The 22,142-nt window shown below is 43.1% G+C and overlaps 1 protein-coding gene across 1 annotated transcript in view; it reads left to right on the forward strand.

Annotated features, from left to right (window-relative positions):
• The window catches only part of MRPL13 (mitochondrial ribosomal protein L13), a 116,450-nt gene that overhangs the window by 42,528 nt on the left and 51,780 nt on the right, over positions 1–22,142 (forward strand). The window contains exons 3-4 of the mRNA XM_078686834.1: positions 16,144–16,237; positions 20,260–20,320. Of these exons, the coding sequence (XP_078542960.1) occupies positions 16,144–16,237; positions 20,260–20,320 (155 nt within the window). The remainder of the gene's footprint in view (positions 1–16,143; positions 16,238–20,259; positions 20,321–22,142) is intronic.

Consider the following 22,142-nt stretch of genomic DNA (forward strand, 5'->3'; position numbering starts at 1 on the left):
CCCATCAGGGTTATCCTTTGTCCCCTTTATTGTTTGCTTTTTATATTGAGCCCTTTATCCAGCATCTATTGATCAATGAAAATATTGATCCAGTTATTCTAAATGGGACAAATTTAAAATTAACTGCATATGCGGATGCCATCGCTATTTTTGTCGGCCAATCCCGTCAAAGCTATGGCCGCAATCACGTATGAAGCACAACGATACGGCTCCTTTTCCGGCTACAAGTTAAATGTGTATAAAACACAGATGATATTGAAGGGGTGAAGAGTACATCTACTTATCTGGGGGTATGTCTCCGCAGCCAAGTCAATCAAATCATCCCATTAAACTACGATTTACCACTGAAGAAAGTGGCGGTGAAGTTGCGAAGCTGGCACCGGCTACCTCTCAGGATTTACGGGAGGTGCAACGTGGTTAAACTGAATATTTTACCAAAGTTTCTATATTTTTTCTGTACAATTTCACTAAAAGTACCATCTTCTTTTTTAAATGTCTAGATAGTGTCCTGGGTAGCTTTATCTGGGGATATCGACGGGCTAGAAGAGCTATTCGACATCTAAAAGTATCATATATGCAGGGCGTAATTAACCTCTCTGTTTTTAAGTTATACTTCTGGGCAGCATTTACCGGACGGCTACAGAGTGTACTTAGAGGAAATGATATAAATCCCAGTTGGTTTTTATATCATTTGGCATGTGGATCAAATACTGGGTTTTTACTATATCAAACGTCTGATCCCAACAATTTTAAGCGGGTTCGCTTCAAGGTAATCAGAGATATCACCAAAATATGACACGAAATCTGCAAAACGTATTCAATAGCCGATTTACACTACTATACAGTGCTATGGGGGAATCCTTTGTTTCTTAATATATTTCACGATCAGATTGGGAAAGAATGGCAATTTAAGGGCATAACGCAGACTGGTCAGCTATATGAGGATCAGGGTTTCTGAACTTTCTCGTCTTTAAAAGTAGAATTCAATCTTTCACAAACCTATTTTTTTTAAATACCTACTAGTTAGGGACTATTTTACTCGTGGTTGGGGATTATTAGGGTTGTCTAATCCATCCGAGATCCTGTCTACACTTGTTGGTACTAGAGGGCGAGGAGCCATAGGCAAAATATAACAAGAATTTATCGGGCGGTGGGTGATGATGGTATACAAATTGCAGCAAAGCTAAGTCGGATTTTTTGCTCTGATTTTTCAAGGGAGGAAATTCAAGAATCTCTCCAAACTATCGATTTAGCTGTAACATCTGTCAATTTAAAACTACCACAGCATAGAATTATCTTTATGCTCTATTATACCCCCGAGTGAATTTCTAAATGGGCTATCAACTCAACTACTGCTAAGACAAACTGCCACAAATGTCAGGAATATTCTGCCGATTTACACCACATGTTCTTTACATGCCCCCGACTGAAGCACTTCTGGTCTAATATCGCCCTGGCTTTAGCAACTTGGGTTGGCTACGACAGAACGGTTTCAGGGAAAGACCTGCTGTTGGGGCTATTCTCAGAGTCCGGGTGTCTTACGAAACCTTTAGCCTCTATCGCTTCTTGTGCTTGTCTGTGTTAGCCCGCTCTTGGATTCATACCATTCCTCCCAACATTAATGAATTTTGACTATGATGAGGGAGATCTTCGAAATGGAAACTGCATTAGCTAAAGCTAGAGGCCCCCAATCCCTGCTAAAACTTTGCAGGGTTTGGTCCGGTCTTCAATGGGATTAAGGATTGAATGTGTCCCCTTTTCTTCCTTTGTTTTCATTTTTCCTTCTTCCTCCACTGTTTCTTTCTCTTTTTTTCTCTCTCTTTTTTTACAATGCTCCTCTGTGCTCTGCACACGCCTACTGATTTCTCATTATTGGAAACCGCTGTTATAATTATTGTTGCTTCTTCTTTTTGTGGCACTTAAAAAAAATATATATATATCCAGACAGCATGAGATTTGCTATTGTTCTTGTAGATTATCATTCCAAATGGCCTCAAGTAATGTTTATAGAATATGTTAGTCCCCAGTTTTGCTGGAGTTCCTTAGGGAAGGTTTTAGCAGACAAGGATTTCCTGAAACCATTGTCAACGACAATGGGGTCCAGTTTATGTAAATAAAATTATACGTTTTTTACTGTCACACAACATCAGACATTTCAGAACTGCACTTTATGACCCATAGTGCAATGGCCACGTTGAGCGCTTTAATAGGTATTTAAAAGAAAGCATTCATTTGGCTATGATGGGTAATATACCTTTCACCTTAGCTGTGCTCAACACATTTTGGGCATACAGGATGACACCCAATTCCGTAACAGGAGTTTCACCTTTCCTTTTACTTAAATGAAGAAATCCATCATCTCGTATCTGTCCAAGGTGGCTGAAGATTAAATATGAAAAAAAATGTGGGCACAAGACATAAGCCAGACCTTGAAAATTTAGGAATAAAACTACATAAATGTCAGTCTGCATCAACGGAAAGATATGACCAAAACATGGGGTCAGACAATACTATAGCTGTGGGTGATTTTGTCATGATACGGCTTCCTAGCCTGGTTGAAAAGTGCAAGAGTCAATTTACGAAATCCATCAAAGTGGTTACATTAAAAATAGTGTTATCACCCAGGATGGGAAGTGTTGGAGTTGTAAGCGTATATCAAAATGCGAAGGCCCCCAATTTACTAGTATATCTCAACAGGACATTCGAGATGTAAACATTGGCGGTAGGAAACTCAGTCAGGAAACTGAATTTGGTGTGTTGCAGGATGTTCCAAGAGTGCAAAGTAAGAGTTCGATAAGACATGATACTGTAACATTTGTAACTGTTCCCACAGTCAATGAATGTGACCGGGACGAGTGTAGTGATGGAACTGCTACAGATTGAGTGACATGCATACCAAGAGTAAGGATTCCCTCGAGGATCATTTTGTTTGACTAAATGCCACTTTTTAATTGTGTTTTTTTTGTTTGTTGCGCAAAAGAGAAGTGTTTTGTTATACTATATGAATACAGGCATGTTTGTCAGTTCATTTTGTTATTAGCATGTAAACAAGTTAACCCCTAGTTTCACTGTTAGTTCTGTCCTCGCCTCGCACCTTGAATCTGACGCGGGTGAGGTAACCCTCGGAATAGCAGTTGTGGTTAACGGTGCCGACCTCTTGAGATATGGAATCAGTTTTGCTGTGCTCTCACCTCGTGAGTTATTCTTCTTTCCTCACTGCGTCATGAGGCTTTACCCATCATGCAAGGTGGTTTATATGACAAAACCAAAGGGGATGATGGACGGAGTGTTGAACATTGCAAGCACTCACCCCCAGTCAACTGATCTGGGTTTAATCCATCATCATTCTTTAGCTCACTCCGCCACCCCAGTTCAGACATGGCCATATGCAAATCAGTCTGACCCTGTGTCTCATGGGAACAGTCAAGCCCGAACTGCCAAGCCATATCTTCCCTGGACCGGAAACGAGCATCCTGGGACCGGTTTCTGGCTAATCAGCCGCCATCAGCCAGGCTAAGTAGCAAAATGAGCAAGGGACCTACGTCTGGGCATACTGGATTCAAGTTAGCCTGGCTGATGATGTACTGCATGTAGGGGTATCTGTGCCAGACACCCAAAGACGCACCCAACCTACTAAAATTCACCCCATCATAATCACACTGGTCTTCACTGATTATTGTGTGTGTGTGTGTGTGTGTGTGTGTGTGTGTGTGTGTGTGTGTGTCTGTGTCTGTGTCTGTGTCTGTGTCTGTGTCTGTGTCTGTGTCAAGAGTCACATCCTTAATGTGAATTTATTCAGATAATATTTTTGGTACCAGATTAGGCAGCCGCTCTAGGCATTGATCGGTAGAGTCCTTTTCATACTTTTATGAAAATTTGGTTATGCACATGTGTGTATAAAGAACCAGAGATTTAAACGGATTAAGACAGAAATGCGTGAATGTGTTATTGAGTCTGTAGAAGTAAATGGCGCAGTATTACTGAACATTTCTAGCTTTTATTGTAAGTTCACTATGCCTGATCAAAAAGCCATTTTTTCTAGATTTGCGTAAATGCCATTTGAAAGCCGAATTGACAGATTGAACATACATATAGCATTCACAACACCCGAAATGTTCTCAGTGCTTAAAGTGCTCATGTTCCTGTGGCAAAGAGAAAAAAATCTGCTACTAGAAGCTCGACTTAATTTGAATATGTTGTTTTGAAAGGGACTCTAAGTTATGCTTTTCTAAAAAGTGGAATGTGGCTACAAATCAAATTTGGAGAGAGATTATTGAGCATGTCACCTCAGATTGAGGCTGCTTTCTTCTGATCTTTGCAGTGTGAAAGGACAAAAGAAAAATTAGTTCTGCACAAGTGAGCCAGAGTGTGGCTGTCTCATTGCCTTATGTAGCGATCTTATATATTGCTTGAAATTTCTCTTGTGGGGGTTTTAGGTGTCAGTATAGGCTATGATGAGTGTGCTTGAAAAACGCTCTCATTTTCTACTTTAAATGTTATTATAAATTATCTACAGGACTACATTTTTAATTTGTTCTGAGTAGCGCTGTAGTTTAAAAACCTTAGCGTTTTTCGACCGTTTTAAACGTACACCCTTGCTGTTGTTGAGGAAATTGTGGTGGTCCATTCGTGAGCCAAATTTATTTACACCTTGGGACAGATAATGTAGACTTCTATTACAAAATTGTTATTAGTATTAACGATAAAAAAATAATAATAAATACTTACCATTTCTTAAGTAGTTAACACTAAATTATTAATAATGCCGATTACTAATCCAATATTGGTAGAATTATATTTCTGTTTTGGATTTGTAAAGTGAATGACTGCCCAAGCACAGTGCCCCATCGCTGAAGATTGGGCAACAAAAAACTCAGATAGCAATCGGGGCAGCGGCATTAAAACAACCACGTCCTCGGTTGGTTCCCAAAGGCTCGCTACGGTCTGACGCAGATAAAGCTTTAGAGAGCTGCAGAGTTTACGGGTCAGGTACCTGAAGGAACACCCTTCCTGTCTGGCTCTTTTCAGTCTAGAGTTCTAGACTGACCTTAAGTCTGAAGACCCAAGTGTCCAGGAAGGAGTATGAATGTGGTGTTGCAAGTAGTGGGGGCCTGGTCAGCAGAAGCGTGGAAAGCAAAGCAAATACCTTTTAAATTACCATACTTTACAATTGATAGCCAATGCAGGTCATTCAGGTGGGCAACATGGACAATGTTGAGGAATATGCATCAGTAGATGTGCCACAACATTTTACTTGAAGACGCCTTAGTAGTGTCTGTGATATGCCCAAATATAAAACGTTCCCGTAGTCGAAGCTCAACACGATATTGGCATGGACGGTTGTTTTTGAGTTTATTATGGTAGAGACCATAGCAGTTTCTTAAACGGACCAAAACAGTGTGCAGTAAGGTTCTTTAATGTTGTTCCATTTAAAAAATATATATATATATATATATATTCTATTTTAATAAAAAATAACGAATAATAATGCTTAATATTATTAATAATAATTTGGTATATTTTTCAACAAAAATACTTTATAATAGTATAGCCATTCACTCTGAATCAGATTCTGTCGGTCTGGAATTTTATGCTATTGAATGTTCTGAAACTGGTTCTCCCTTTCCCTCTTACCCTTGTTGGTAACTTTCCCAACTCCTCAATCCAAGGATCCAATCCTACATTTTAAACTTGCCGGCCGGCTTCTGGTTTTCTGGCGCTATGGATTACAAATGCCTTTGGCGTTAAAAAAGCATACAGTTCTGCATGTAGTCCCGAAGCTCAGAGGCTACAGGTGTAACTTATTTAAAATAAAAATGTGATTTAAATGTTTTTTTTTTTTTTTTTTTTGGAGCGTCCGACTTGTAGTTCAGTTTATTCTGGACCATCTACCAACATATGTTCATTTGTGCACTTTTATTTATTGCAATGATAGCACTTATCTGAACAGGATGACTTCAGTTTTCAGTTTATCTGGAATTGAGGGCAGCCCACAGCATATTTTACCTGCTTTAGCTTATGCAGCATGCTGATGTTTGTTTTGGATATGGCAAATAGCACTCTGCTGAGTTGCTGCCATAAGTTCTCACCTGTCCTCATTCCACTCCAGTCTCCATTTGTCTTTGCTTCATGCTGTATGCGGGGCTCGAAAAAAATCTTAAACCGGCAAATCTATCCAACATAGATGAAGGCTTACAATTTGTAGATTTGTGCATTTTTGTTGATTGACAAAATCCTTACTCACAAATTCTCCTAGAAATTGACCTTCTGGTAGATTTCCATGTATTGTCCTGCGGCCTTCTTTGTTTTGTTATGTAATGTAGATTTGTATAGTCCACTAATCACCCATGAGGGTATCCAGACGCTTGGACAGGTGTGTAAGTGTGTGGTCTCCACTGTGTTATTTGAAGAGCCAGGTCCTCGCCTTCTTGCGGAACTCAAGAAGTGTGAAGCAGGCTCTGATGCGTTGAGGGAGGTAGTTCCATGTGCTGGATGTGATGTAGGAGAATGAGCGACCAGCTTTAATTTTGCGGATGCGGGGGGGTGTTCAAGTGAGGCGGGAGCATAGGTGTGTGGCGGACTGATGAAAGTGTATGCGGCTGTTCAGGTATGCTGGTCCTGTCAAGTATAAGTCATGCAGCGGTGTTCTGGACAGTCTGGAGTCTGTGTAGGAGTTATTTGAAGATTCTGGCATATAGTGAGTTGCCATAATCAAGACTGCTAGTGATGAGTGCTTGTGTGACAGTCCTGCTAGTGTTCTGTGGCAACCATTTGAAGGTCTTTGGCAGCATGTGTAAGGATGTGTAAGCAGGAGGTGCTCACTGCGTTGACTTGTGCCGTCCAGTTGAGATGGTCGTTTAGGATTATCCCCAGATTTCTTGCTTGGTCGGTGGGTGTTGGTCCTAGTCCGACGTCCACCATGTGAAGTCTCATGGGGAGGTCTTGTTACCGAAGACCAGTACTTCCATCGAGTCAGAGTTGAACTTCTGGCAGTTGGTTCACCTCCGATCTGCTACCATGGTCATTCAGTGTGTGAAGTTGATTCTGGTTGTCCTGTCTGTCAGGGAGAGAATAAGTTGGGTGTCCTCAGCGTATGAGATGATGGTGACACCTTGTGATCAGATGATGTTGGCAAGTGGTATCATGTATATGTTAAAAAGGGTGGGCTGAGGGATAGTCCCTGTGGGACTCCGCTCAGGTCCTTAGACTCTGATGTGAAGGGTGGCAGTCTGACCCTTTGGATCCTTCCCATGAGGAAGAAGCAGATCCAGTTAAATGTGACCCTTGTATGCCAATTTTGTGGAGTCTTCTGATGAGGATGTTGTGGGAGACCGTGTTCAAGGTCTCGGAGAGGTCGAGCAGGATCAGAGCTATTTCTCCTCGGTTCAGGATGGTTTGAATGTCATCGGTGACCATGATGAGTGCGGTTTCTGTGTTGTGGTTCTTTCAGAACCCTGATTGGGTGTTGTCCAGTAGCAGGTTAAGCTCGAGGTGGGTTGTGAATTGCTTGTTGATGACATTCTCAATCAATTTGGCTGAGTCTAGAGCAGGGGGATAAGTTGGAAGGTGCTCAGATGGTTCGAGTCGGCTGAAGGCTTTTTGAGAAGGGCATTGATTTCTGCAAGTTTCCATTCATCCAGGAAACTGGCTGACATGATGGAGGTGTTGATGATGTGGGTCAAGGTGGTCAAGCTGATGTTTCTAGGTTGTAGATAGCATTGATTTGTTGGGCCCCCTGAGAGGATGGCCCCCATGATTGAAGCTGTGCCGTTTCTGGTGACCATTGGCCATTCAGTCTCGTGGCTGCCTTAGTTGGTGGTGGGTAGGTTGGTAATGATTCGCTAGGGTTGGGTTGGGGTGGGAAGTTGCTGTAGGTGCTTGGGAATTTGCTGTGGAAGAAGTTGAATAGGTAATCGCAGAATTGTTTGGAATTGATGATGTTAATGGAAGCTGAGTGTAAGGTGAAGTTCTTGATATTCAAGAAGATCTCCTTGCAGCTGTTGGAGCTTCCTTCAATTCAATCCGCTAGTGCTTTTTTCTTAGACCCACTCACCAGCAACCACGAGACACTGAGTGCAGCCTTGTGGAGCAATTATGGTGGAAGGATGCACTTGCCCATTTTCATATTTTTATCTTTATTCCTCCTTTATTTCTTCACACAATGTTTTTTCCATGTGCAAATATCCCCTTTCCTACACTGCATTAAAACATGGAGGTGTTTTGGAGCAGTCTTCAATTAATTTACACATTTACTCCTGTCTTTTTAGTTCTAAAGTTAAGTTTGCAAATTGCAAGTGTTTCTGAATAACAACAAAGAAAATGCAGTGTAGGTGTTCCCCATATTATCAGCAGCCACTATCACTTCCCTCCTAATATTAAATCTACAAATGCAGATAATGCTCAGTACTGCAAGCATTTCTGCAGCATTGTGTGAAATTTACAGACTGGCTTCTCAACAAAACAGGATTTCTGAAATCAAGATTTGGGAGTTATAACCACATATTTAACTTTGCGTTGTTCTATTTGGCAACAGAGGTTGTCACCCAAGTTTTTCCTTCCTAGATATCTATAAAAAAGCTGCGGTTTTATCAGGCGAGATTCTGTATTTTTCGGGGGAATAAATGCTGCAAGAACAGGAGTTTGAATGGTGTTGTTAACATGGCTCACTCTCTCCAGACTTTTACGCAACATCACTTGCAGCCATGTCCATTAACTATTTACTTCTATCTCCTGACCCAATCTGTTTGCAGCTAGTAAATTCAGTGTACTGAATGTCTTTTTTTGTTTAATTATATTTTGTTGTGAACACCCCGAAAGAGTGGGGAATGTGACTCAATCACAGACTGTAGCTTTGCTAATTACCACTTTACATATTGTTTCAGAGAAAGTCCATCGAGCCAGAAATCAAAGCATTTCAAAGTTTTGTTTTTAACTCTTAGCTAGACAGCACATGTGCGGTCTCAAAGAGTCGTGTTGTGTTCAATCTGTGGGCTTCAACTCGCCCATAGGCTTACCCTTTGGTTGCTCCATCGCCAGCCTCATATCCTTTGTCCCCATTTGTCCATGGCATGCATGCGTCCTGCCTTTTCTTGTCTATAGCCCTCCCCTAGAGCATGGACCAAGTACTTGTGTCCATCTAGTCCTCCCGTTTTCGGAGCTACTTTTTTGTTTGTGTTTGAGCACTCCTGCTCGTGGTTTTACAAACTCCGTCTCCTTCGCTTCATTTTGAGCTGCTCCTGTTTTTTTTAGGTTTCGCCCTGGCCGTAGCAGTGCTCCGCCCAGGGCGAAATCTTATGATCCTACAGTGTGGGGCTTTGTCCCGCCGTCTCTTCCATTGGCTAGCTCCATAAATGGAGGCTAGCCATTGGAAGAGATTGGCTGTCAATCCCTCTTTCCCGTCGGAACGCGATTCGGGGGCGTTTCCGTGTCTTTTTTTAAGTCCCGCCCCTTGTTGCCTGGGCCGCGCTGTGATTGGCTGCCGGCCCGGGACACCCCCGTGACGTCATTCCCCGGGCCGCTGTGATTAGCTGCCGGCCCGGGACCTGACTTGTTTTACCTTGTAAACGATATTTGACATTTTACAAACTGATTTGTGAAACATATTAGTGGTTGTGCCACTGCAGAGATATCAACCAAATAAATGTACTCGGCACCCGGGGTCAGGGGCAGAGGGTGAATAATTTCATTTGTGTCACACCTTCCCTTTCACGACCACCACGACTCTACTGGCGGTTGTTTTCAGTCAGGGAAGGATTTCGCTTTGGAAATACTCTCACACAACCAGCAGAGTCTTGATTTATGAGACATACAAACGCGGACAGCCAGTGACTGCCTCGTGACTGTGGGTTCCTTATTCCGCTCGAGTTTTGAAAGTGATTTCCTGCCTCTTGGCCTTTCTTAGCTGCTCTTCCTGGCAGGGCCGGGATACGCCAGGTCTGCTAGTAAACTGAAAAGGTTTCCTTTCTATGACCGTGGCGCAATGGAGAGACACTTACTAGCAAGCTCGAAACTGAAGGGTCGGGGCAGTGTCAGTCACGTCACATCAGGCCTCGCTACGCTTGAATTTAGGGTCGTCTCCCCGTTTTGACAGCTAGAAGGGTCGATGCGTGCACTCAGGTGTCAAGCTATGCCTGTCCCGCCGACCCCAGTCCGCACTCCAGGCTGTCGGCAATAATCCAAAATTTGAGAGGGGTGGAACGAGACACTGCTTCACATGGAACTCTCTTTACCCGATGACTTACTTAATTGGCCCCGGTGCACCTCTAGCGCAGGTGTTTGGAAAGCGAGGGGTTAATAAAGAAATCCCAGCCACCGAACTGAGGGAAGACGTAAGTGACGCTTTCCCATGGCAGACATTAACCAGGCAGCGTTCATGCTAATGTGAGGAGCAGCTGTAACTCAGTCAAGGTTGAGCACAGCTTTTATCCCCTCACCATCCCTAGCCGCAGCCCCCTTCCTCTCTGCCCCCGGCCCAAGGTCAGAGTTCGCCCACCGTGTCACGGGAGTTTGAGCAATGCTCGCCCCTCCGCCAGCCCCCGCCCGGACTGGTGCTGGAATGCCACTCACTGCTCGGCACTGCCATGTGCGGCCTGCAGCCTGCCTGAGAATGGATGCTACCGGCCTCAGCGCCAGCCTCCCAGGGGAGCACAGACTGCAGGGATGGCCGGCTCCTCTGGCCTGCTCCCACGGGGGAGACCCGGGCCGGGCTGCTCCCACGGGGGAGACCCGGGCTGGGCTGCTCCCACGGGGGAGACCCGGGTTGGGCTGCTCCTACGGGTCGGCACGCACAGGGGGACTCCAGGGTCCCAACCGTGGGATCTCAGGTAGCTAACAAATTCTGAACGCGCAATTATTGCGAGTTCTAACTCGCGTTGTGGCATCGGTATTTCTATTAAAGACTACTCTGTGGGTCAAAATAAAAGTATGCATTTCAAGAAGAGCAATTTAATACGGGCGTATTAAATTAGTGAGAACAAGGCTGTAGCCAGAAATGAAAATGCCCCCCCCACTTATAACCAAAATGTTTGACACCAAGCAAACGAAGCAAGTCATCGCGACCCTCTCCAGAAGAGCTCTTATTTCTTTCATCCAAGCATCTGTACATTCATCCATTCGTCCACCTATCTATAATTTTACCTTTACATCCTGTCATCCATTCTTTCATCCACCTTTGTCTTCCACCATTCCTCCGCCCAACCATCCATATCCAAACATATCCATCATCAAGCCTATCTATTAAACCTATCCATCCATCCATCCATCTATCCATACATACATCCACCATTTCACGTATCCATCTCTCTATCCACCATTTTACTCATCCATCCTTTCACTCAATCCATTCACCCTTTCAATCAATTCATCCACCCTTTCACTAATCCACCCACCCTTCCACCCACTCATCCATTTATCCTTTCACTCATCCATCATGATTTCACTCGTCTGTTCATCTATTCACTCTCCCTTTCACTCATGCATCCATTCTTGCACTCATTCATCCATTCTACACTCATTCATCCATTCTACACTCATTCATCCATTCTACACTCATTCATCCATTCTTGCACTCATTCATCCATTCTTGCACTCATTCATCCATTCTTGCACTCATTCATCCATTCTTGCACTCATTCATCCATTCTTGCACTCATTCATCCATTCTTGCACTCATTCATCCATTCTTGCACTCATTTATCCATTCTTGCACTCATTTATCCATTCTTGCACTCATTCATCCATTCTTTCACACTTTCATACATTCTTTCACTCATCCTTCCATCCACCCTTTTATACATCCACCCACCCTTTCACTTATCCATCCATATTTCTACTCATCCATCCTTTTATCCATCCTTCCCTCCACCCCCTTTCACTCCATCCCCTTTCACTCCATTCCCTTTCACTCATCCATCCTTTCTCTTGTCCTTCCTTTCTCTCATCCAGCCATTCTTTTACTCATTCATCCATCCTTTCTCTTCCATCCTTTCTCTCAGCCATCCATACTTTCATTCATTCACCCATCTACCCACCCATCATTTTACTCCCCCATTCATCCACTTTTCACTCACATCCATCCACCCATCCTATCACACACTCATCTGCATGCGAAGTTGCAGACAGAAGAAGCCATTCAAGAACCTCACCTACGCTGTAGCGGCTAAAGTTGGGGGTTAATGACCCTCCGGCATCCATCCTTTTACTCGTCCATCCTCTTACTCTTCCATTCTTTTGCTCATCCATCCATACATCCGCCCTGTTACTCCACCCTCTTACTCCACCCTTCCATCTGGCCTTTCACTCAGACATCCATACTTTCAGTCATCATCCATTCACCCTTTCACTCATCCATCCATCCACCTTTACACTCTTCCATCCATCCGCCATTTTATCATCCACTCCATTTCATTCATCCGTTCTTCCACTCATCCATCCTTTCACTTGCTCATTCATCCATCTACCCATCCACCCACCCTTTCATGTGATTTATGAGCCTTTGTCTGCCGAGTTGAGACACCCCTAAGTGCAAACACAAAATTAATGGTGATAGGCAATACCAATACTAATCCGCAATGAAGAGGGCAGTCACACTACATGAGTCTAATACCACCCAGGCTCTTGTGGAAATACATTTCACCTACCCAGTGCCGCCCACAGCATGAATGAGTTAAAAACAAGTTTATCCACAATAAAATAACGATCTTAGAAATATGCACAACCATCACCACACTGACAAATGCTGCTGTGGCTACTTTGTACTAGATAAATGGAATTCTCGTTTTACATGATCATAATCCAACTCTACCACTTGGGTGACCTGAAGAACTAGGTCATTGATGGTGCCCGAGCTAGAGGCATCTGGCGCAGGATTGATGCTCTTAAGTAAGTGCATGATCCAGCAGGCATCAAAAATCAGCTACATGTATGCAGCATTTATAGAGAGTGAAAGGTATAAAAGTTCATTCAAAGTGATCAGGTCAAAGCACGGCCCACCAGTTGCCCTTCCGAACCTTGTCCACCACAAATCTTAAAGAAAATTCTTTTAACTACCACTGCTTCCACACTAGTAAGGAAAATCATCAATAATTCTTTAACTACAGGAGTCTTTCCAGAAGACTTTAAAAAAGGCATACACACACCCATTCTTAAAGAAAACAAACCTGGCCTGCATGACCCTAACAACTACAGACCAAATACAATTGGATCTTTCCTGGTCAAACTGATAGTAAGAGCTACATTCACCCAGTTATCACAAGACCTGGAAATTGAGAGTGGCGCTCACCTTTGTCCTAATGGTACTTTTAGAAAATATGTGCAAATTGTGCTTTTGAAAACACATTGAGCCAGTTCTGTTGGTCAAACCTTTATAGGTTTTAAAGACCACATTTTCATTTTGTGATATTCCACCTGGAAAATGTTCAGAAAATGAGTGCAGGACTGTGCATTTACAAACCCGATGAGTCAGAAACAATGATTACATCCTTTTCTTTAAGTTTCAAAGAGATAAGACATAACACTATCAAATTTGGAATTGCATCAACATGAATGCTTACAAAGCACAGCCCACTGACAACAATGGTAAATCGTTCCGCTCACCATGGAGAGATGTATACAGCATACATCACTTGACCTTTGACTATATCATGACCAAGTAAGTTACCTAATAATCGAAGGAAACATAAAATAGCGAGATAATGTCTCCCACGTGCAAGTAACAATTCAACATAATGAGCAGGTAAACAAGAGAGTCCAGTAAGCCTTGTCACCGTATTTATAACTGGACATTATTCAAGCCCCACTCGAACCCCTTCTCATCTTTCACAACCTCTCACATGTTGTCTTGAATGTCATTTCTCCTTTGTGATCTCTTGCCTCTGATACTTTTTCCTATCCTTCTCTCGACTGGTGTCCTATACACTCTCCCAGTTTCCCTCACAACCCTCCCCACACACAACCCCCCCACCCACACACAACCCCCACAAACACAACCCCCACACACACGCACAACCCCCCACACGCACAACCGCCCACACACACAACCCCCCCACACACAACCCCCCACACACACAACCTCCAGACCTCCCCACACACAAACCCACACACACACAACCCCACACACACAAGCCCACACACACACAACTCCCACACACAACCACCACACACAACCCCCACACACAACCCCCACACACAACCACCACACACACAACCTCAACCACCACACAAAGCCCCACAACCACACACACAACACGCACAACCCCAAACACAACACACAGAACCCTTCACACACACAACCACACACACAACCACACACACACAACTCCACACACACATCCCCCCACACACACCCCACCCCCACCCCCCCCACACACACAACCCCCCACACACACACAACCCCACACACACAACCCCCCCACACACCCACACACAGACACACCCCAAACCCCCAACACACACACCCCACCCCCACACACAACCCCCCACACACATACACAACCCCACAAGCCCTCTATCTATCGTCCTCACTCTATCTATCACCCTCACTCTATCTGTCTATTTATCGCACTCACTATCTATCACCATCACTCTATCTATCTATCTCTATCTATCTATCGCCCTCACTCTATCTATCGCACTTACTCTATCTATCTAGCACACCACCACAGCATCACTCAGCACCACCACAGCATCACTCAGGGGCACCACAGCATTACTGAACGCCACAGCATCACTCGTCACCACCACAACATCACTCAGCGCCACCACAGCATCAATCTGTGCAACCATTCAACAACAACTGGTTCAAATATGTTCTCTCAATGTTTCAAGCTTTATTTACAAATGTCTCAAAAAATGTTAATATTTCACTTCTGTTCTTGGATTTTCATAACAATAAAATACACTGAACATAATCTTCACAAAAGTTATTTACAAAAGTTTAAGCTATTGCCATTATAAATTACAATAACTTGTATTAATTAATAAAAAAAAATTAAAAGCCATTGTTATGTGTAATAGCAATACATCTAAGTCACGTAAATACAACACATATTGCATTACAAATGCTATAGGTGTCACATTTGTGAAAGTTATAACTATTGGCATTGTAAATGACAAAGCTATTAATTTAGCTATTTTCAAAACAACACATACATAAAAAAAATTGTCATTTACAATACCAATAGTTCAAACTTTCCTAATGCGAAACCTACTGCATTGCAAATGCTTGTTTTCTTTGTGTTCTTTCTTAAACAGCGGCTGGGTTTCACTGTAGCCAACAAAGTAACCGGATCATCGTTATTTAGCAATATCAGTTTATGCTTTGCCAAAAAAACAACGCAGTACTTGCATGAAGTAGCATAATGCATTTCAATTCTAGCTTTGTTTTACAGTGTGGTGGGACCCTCTAGTGTCTGAAAATAAAATATCACACATGATCTTTCATTACATTCTATTTGCATTATACAGCGCAGGCTGGGTCACAACACTTTTTTACATGTCTTTCAGCCAGTCTGAACAGCGGCAGTGCTGCTATTGAGCATGGCTAAAAGATTTTGACATTGACAACGCCAGTACCTCTTGGATTGCCCAAACCTATTGACTTTGCGAATGCTTGTTTCTTCAGGTGTTCCATTCTCTCCTCTCCCACAATAAAGGAGGGTGCTGCAGCCTTCTTCCGCTGGTCAGGCCTAGGTTATCCATGTGAAAGGGTCATCACTGATTCCTTGGTTCTGGCTTGCCCATCAAGTATTTAAGTTCAAATGCTGTTGCACCTGTGTTGGGTTTATCTTTGTGGTGCATGTGTCTAGACTTGTAGGGTGGTTATGTGGTATTCACTTGGGGATTCTTTGGTTTGTAGCTGCTGTTAGCCTGGTGATCTTTTAGGTTTGTAGAACTCCATTCCTTCAATAAAGTGCATAACTCATTTAATCTGTGTCACAGAATGAGTCTTTTCATCCTAAGCACTACAACATAGTGAATGTGGTAGAACTTCACACTTTGACTGTTCACCGCTTGTTGGGGCTTATTTAACTTAAAATATGCTGTAATCTTGCAGACGCACACTCACTATTAAGCAAAACCTAGTTGGAGGGTTTCAGAAGTTATGTATAGAGACTTGTAACGTCCTGTGTACTTTCAAATTTGCAGGTGACTGTGGAGACCACGTTGTTGTAATGAACACAAGACATATCGCTTTCTCCGGCAACAAATGGGAACAAAAAGTATATTCTTCGCACACAGGGTAAGATTACGATAACCACGATTACCTTGTGCCTCTTAATATATTTGAGTTATTTTCTAAGCTCCCCGGAGCATCTGTTTTGACTTGTGAAAATATATTTATTAATTCATTTAAACATATAGTTTTATAATGTGACCTTAAATTCTGTTTAATAATGGCTTACCTTTTAAGTTTAATTGGTCAAATATTTTGAGATCGCGTGTTTGTCCTGGATCTGTGGTGTCTACATTACATTGATGTTTGAACAACATTCTGACAGTTTGGAAGTGCTTATTTATTAGTACCACTGCATCGAAGGGAGAGAAGTGTCTGAAAGGATTTGATTTTCAAAATAGAACAGAAGGTTCAAGCCTTGAAGAAGTCCCCTACCTCACCTGCAGCACCTGATTTTAAATGGTGTGCGTTGAGCGCTTAGGTGTCCGAGTTATGCTCCTTCCTCGCCATTCTTCGTTTGCCAGAGCACTGTGTGAAATGCCCTTCTCCACGAATGCTGCTTCTAAAGCCAATGTCTTCTTGCTGTAGTAAGAGCCACACCCAGTCCTGTCACAGCAATGAAGATGGCATGTCTTTCTCACTCTGCACAGCTCGGTCTTTCTTGATCTCTCGCTCTAGCTCTATGTACATAGAGCGCGGATCAAACTGTTAACGACTTGATTACCGTACAATGGAGAGGGATAGGATGAAGTAATGAAGGGGATGCAAGTTGGTGTGGGGGTTACAGTTTCACTTTTTACATCCATGCCAGGTAACTTTGAAGCTGCATGCGTTGTAACGACCATTCGGGATGTTGTCTGCCAGAAATATTTTGTGTGTCTTGAAGGTACAACAAGTGGGATTACTAAAGCGTGTGTGTGTGTCAGGCATGCTGTGTTGACTTTCCGTGGATAAGTCATGCGACTGAATGAAGAATACTCTTGATTGGTGTTGAATAAATACCAGGGATACCTGCGAGCAGGTTAATCTCACCGTCTAGTTAAAACGATGTGCTTATTGGTGTCACAGTCTGGAAGACTCCTCTTCACTCTGCCCAGAAGACAGTCCTGGGGCTTGCCAACTCAAAATTTAAGACATGAATATGTTAAAGTGAATTAATATGAACTATTCTCGTGTTAGTCTGTTGCCATTGGCAATTGGGGCAAGCTCCATTTTCCAAGGGTTCAACCTCAAGAAGGCCTGAAACGTTAGTTAAAACTAAACACACCACTTCTTATTTTTCCAGGCATTCTTACTCTTTCAAGCCTTTCACGCTTCTTGTAGTATTTGCTTTCTCCTAACCCACCCCCTTAACAAATGTGGCTGTCCTTTAGTCTACATTCTCAATTTTACCTTGTGGCTCCTACAAATGTAACAAAAATCAACTAAGATAGATTGGACTATTTAAAGTAAAACATGTTCATCCTTTTTGATGCTGATCATTTGTGTGTTGACATGCGTTGTAGAGCAACTTGACACACTTCATTGTAATGCGCAGGATTGCTTAATGGCTTGGTTGTGTGGTTACCACATCATCACCTCTACTGCTTCTGCCACACAATAACCTTGATGCAGTGGTTCACGACAACAAAACTGGTGAAATTCTGAACCCTATAGAGATTACATGGTTATCGCCATAAACGGTTTGCAGGAACACTAAATGATGCAACTGTTTAGGCTATAATTGACTATATTCAGCTCTAAAACCAGTGCCAATGAATAAAGCAAGGGAAGGAACAGGCTATACCTTGTGAAACTCCATAAAAAAGTATCTGGAATATATCACGCTTTAGCATTTTGGAGCACAACCCAGGGACTTTATTCATTAGATCTCACAAAATAAGTTACAGCTAGGAGACATTTGCCCTCGGAGCCTAAAGCATGTTTTAGGTAAAAGGTAGAAGACGTGATGTGTAAGGGTTTATGACTTTTTTTTTTATGGAGTATTATATAACTCGAACTTGACCCAAATTGGGTAGCAGAGCACCTTACATAGCACCAGTTGCATTACATGAGGACACATTCATTTTTGTTAGGCACAGGGCGATTAAGTGATTTGCCCAGAATCACAGGATGTTCAGCGTCATTGCTGAGACTCGAGCCCAGTTCCCCATATTCAAGGTCGCCAACCTAGCCGTTAGGCCAACTTCTCTCCCCACATACTATGAGAGCCTTAAATCTGATTCCAGCCTCTAGAGATGGCCAATGCAGTATCCTAGGAGACATGCAATAAGCTCTCTCCCAGGCAATTTAAGAACTGCTCTAGGTGCCAAGCTCTGAATAACTTCAGTTTATGCAAGTTTCTACCATAGCCTAGTTTTGCACCTTCTTATGACTCTAGCAATAACAACTCTCTCTGCCTGGGAAAGGACATGTTGTCTTTGCCTAAGACTTTTGCTGTAGTAATGAGCGGATGCAGCACTGGTGGTTGCATTAGTGGTTCTTGTCGCAGACTTCTGATGTAGTAATGAGCGGATGCAGCACTGGAGGTTGCATTAGTAGTTGTCACAGACGTTTGATGTAGTAATGAGCGGATGCAGCACTGGTGGTTGCATTAGTGGTTGTCGCAGACTTCTGATGTAGTAATGAGCGGATGCAGCACTGGGGGTTGCATTACTGGTTGTTGTCGCAGACTTCTGATGTAGTAATGAGCGGATGTAGCACTGGAGGTTGCATTAGTGGTTGTTGTTGCACACCTTTGATGTAGTAATGAGCGGATGCAGCACTGGGGGTTGCATTAGTGGTTGTTGCAGACGTTTGATGTAGTAATGAGCGGATGCAGCACTGGTGGTTGCATTAGTGGCTGTTGCAGACGTTTGATGTAGTAATGAGCGGATGCGGCACTGGTGGTTGCATTAGTGGTTGTCGCAGACTTCTGATGTAGGAATGAGCGGATGCAGCACTGGTGGTTGCATTAGTGGTTGTCGCAGACTTCTGATGTAGTAATGAGCAGATGCAGCACTGGTGGTTGCATTTGTGGTTGTTGTCGCACACGTTTGATGTAGTAATGAGCTGATGCAGCACTGGTGGTTGCATTAGTGGCACTGGTGGTGCATTAGTGGTTGTCGCACACGTTTGATGTAGTAATGAGCTGATGCAGCACTGGTGGTTGCATTAGTGGTTGTCGCACACGTTTGATGTAGTAATGAGTGAATGCAGCACTGGTGGCCGCATTAGTGGTTGTCGCACACGTTTGATGTAGTAATGAGCGGATGCAGCACTGGTGGTTGCATTAGTGGCACTGGTGGTGCATTAGTGGTTGTCGCACACGTTTGATGTAGTAATGAGCTGATGCAGCACTGGTGGTTCCATTTGTGGTTGTTGTCGTACACGTTTGATGTAGTAATGAGCTGATGCAGCACTGGTGGTTGCATTAGTGGTTGTCGCACACGTTTGATGTAGTAATGAGTGGATGCAGCACTGGTGGCCGCATTAGTGGTTGTCGCACACGTTTGATGTAGTAATGAGTGGATGCAGCACTGGTGGCCGCATTAGTGGTTGTCGCACACGTTTGATGTAGTAATGAGTGGATGCAGCACTGGTGGCCGCATTAGTGGTTGTCGCACACGTTTGATGTAGTAATGAGCGGATGCAGCACTGGTGGTTGCATTAGTATGCAGTGACAAGTTAGTTTCAGGACTACTCCAAGACGTTTATCATTATCGCAGGAGAGCCGGATCCTGAACCACCAAGATTTGGTGATAGCATGACCTTTGTTTCCATCTTTCGGCACGATGAGCAGGAGTTCGGTTTTTCCCTTATTTAGCTTCCTTTAGCCATAATGTATTTTCCACCTGTATCGAAGGGGTTATGATTTAATAGAGTGTGCTCCTGTAACTGGTTGTAGTGAAGATACGTTGTTGGAGCTTTCCAATGTAGATGTAAAAACCTCTTTAGGTTAACTTTTGTTTGCTGCGTGCAATTCTCAGTGACTAAATTTAATTTTTCTATTTCTTCTTTAGGCAATCACCTGTTTCACACCTACTGTCTTTCTCATTTGCACATTTTATCCAGGGGAAAATGTTGACGTTTCTACTTTTTGTTGATAGGTACCCTGGTGGTTTTAAACAAGTGACTGCAGCTTCCTTACACCGCAGCGATCCAATAGCAGTAAGTATATGCATTTGTCTGGTGCCATAAGTTCATTATTAATGATGTCTGTGGGGTTTCAAAGAGTTGTGAAAGCGTAGTATACTAGAGTTCCACTCTTTCTGAATATTACATTAGAAATCCAAACCATCCATGCACATCTTACTATCCTTGAAACCCTTTTCTGTCTTTTTCAACCTTCTGAATATTGAGACAGAGCACCAGGCTGCCTGTGTGCATTATGACTCCTAATAATGCTTGCTTTTATCTTCAAAGCCTCCCTGTAGTATCTGAGGTTTGAGCATCACTTCTGCAACCGGAAGACTTGGCTCACTGGAGTGAACAGCATGGACATGGGCTTTCTCATTTTGAGGCCTTCTCGTGTGATTCATCACAAAAGAAATTGATATGTTGATTGCATTCTTAAGCTTCTGAGAAGTTAATGTCAGTGATTATTAAAAACTCTTTAAGTAAAGAAAGCTTGAGTGGCATGTGACGGTTTTTGCATAAAAATGTTTTACCCGTATGAGCTCCTTCTTTAAAAGCTGATGAACTTACCCCTCCCTCCCCCAAGCAATTAGAAGGTAAAAGCACATGTCTCCTCCTCTGTATTTAACACAGGTTTCCTGACAAAAGCAGATCATTGCCCCCTCTTGGGCTGGCCACGATGGCTCAACCCTAGCCATATTAAACGCTGCAGAAATGGCTAACCTAATCCAATAATCCAGTTGATATCACCTGGACATTGTTTATAAAGCAGTCCTGTGCTCTTAATCAGTTTAAGTTCCACACAGATCATTAAAGTGTATCTCCTGCCTGAGCTCCAGTGGAAAGGAGAGAATGCCATTGTTCTGTTTTAGTTGCAAGGATCAAGAATCTATCTGGTGAAGTTACAAAGCTAGGGGTCCGGTAGAGGGAAGACATAGGTGCCGAGCGGGTGCCGAACGTCGAGGGCGGTGTGCCAATTACGTTCCCACCCCCCTCCTGAGACCCATGGTGAGAATTTCGAACACCAGAAAAGTGCAGAAACGCTCAAGTCGGAAGCCTCCTAAACCAGGAGTTATTAGGTGGAATAAATACTTCTTCCTAATTATTTTTGCACTTTTTTCACCATTTTGTTAATTTTCACTTTCACGTCCCTAGGTTGGGGTGGGCCTTAGCGCGTCCATTTCCACCAGGGTTTATTTCACTGTAGTCCTGATGAATGCCAGGTAAAATCACACCGTTTCATGGCTGAAACATGTCGACTGATACCTAAGAAATTCCCACTCTATTAATTGTGGACGCAATTTCCAGACACATAATTTTAAGTCTTTCCCTAGTGATCATCCTAATAAAGTTATTATTTTTGATACACTACGGACTGTTTTTATCATTCAACACTCACTAGTTACTTTTACTTTCGCACAACACTGCCTGAACTCACTAAACCCGCTCCGCAGTAGATCTGGCGTCGCAGCACACCGAAGAGACACTCGGTCTCTTTGGTGGGCCCAATGATGAAGCATGTCATCACTAGGTGGTGAGTGAGGGCTTTCTAATAACCACTGAAACGTCTTAAATTGAAGCCGTTGTTTTTGCTCCCCTTTTGTGGTCGTGCTTGAACCTATAGCATTTGACACTCTTCTATTGTTTATTTGAAGTTACAAAGCTTGCAGCACTACGAGCTACTGTAAGTGTCACTACAAGAAACAGCCCCTGTGGGGACTCAAAGGAACTAAAAGTTACAAGTACTTGTAATACCAGTGAGTTGAAAGAGGAATTAACCAAAGCATGAATATCTGGAAGCCTTCATTCAAAGGTGTGCCACCAAACCAAACACCTCAAGGACTCCCTAAGATTG

Source organism: Lissotriton helveticus, chromosome 4_1, assembly GCF_964261635.1.
Source record: "Lissotriton helveticus chromosome 4_1, aLisHel1.1, whole genome shotgun sequence".
Taxonomy (NCBI): Eukaryota; Metazoa; Chordata; class Amphibia; order Caudata; family Salamandridae; genus Lissotriton; species Lissotriton helveticus.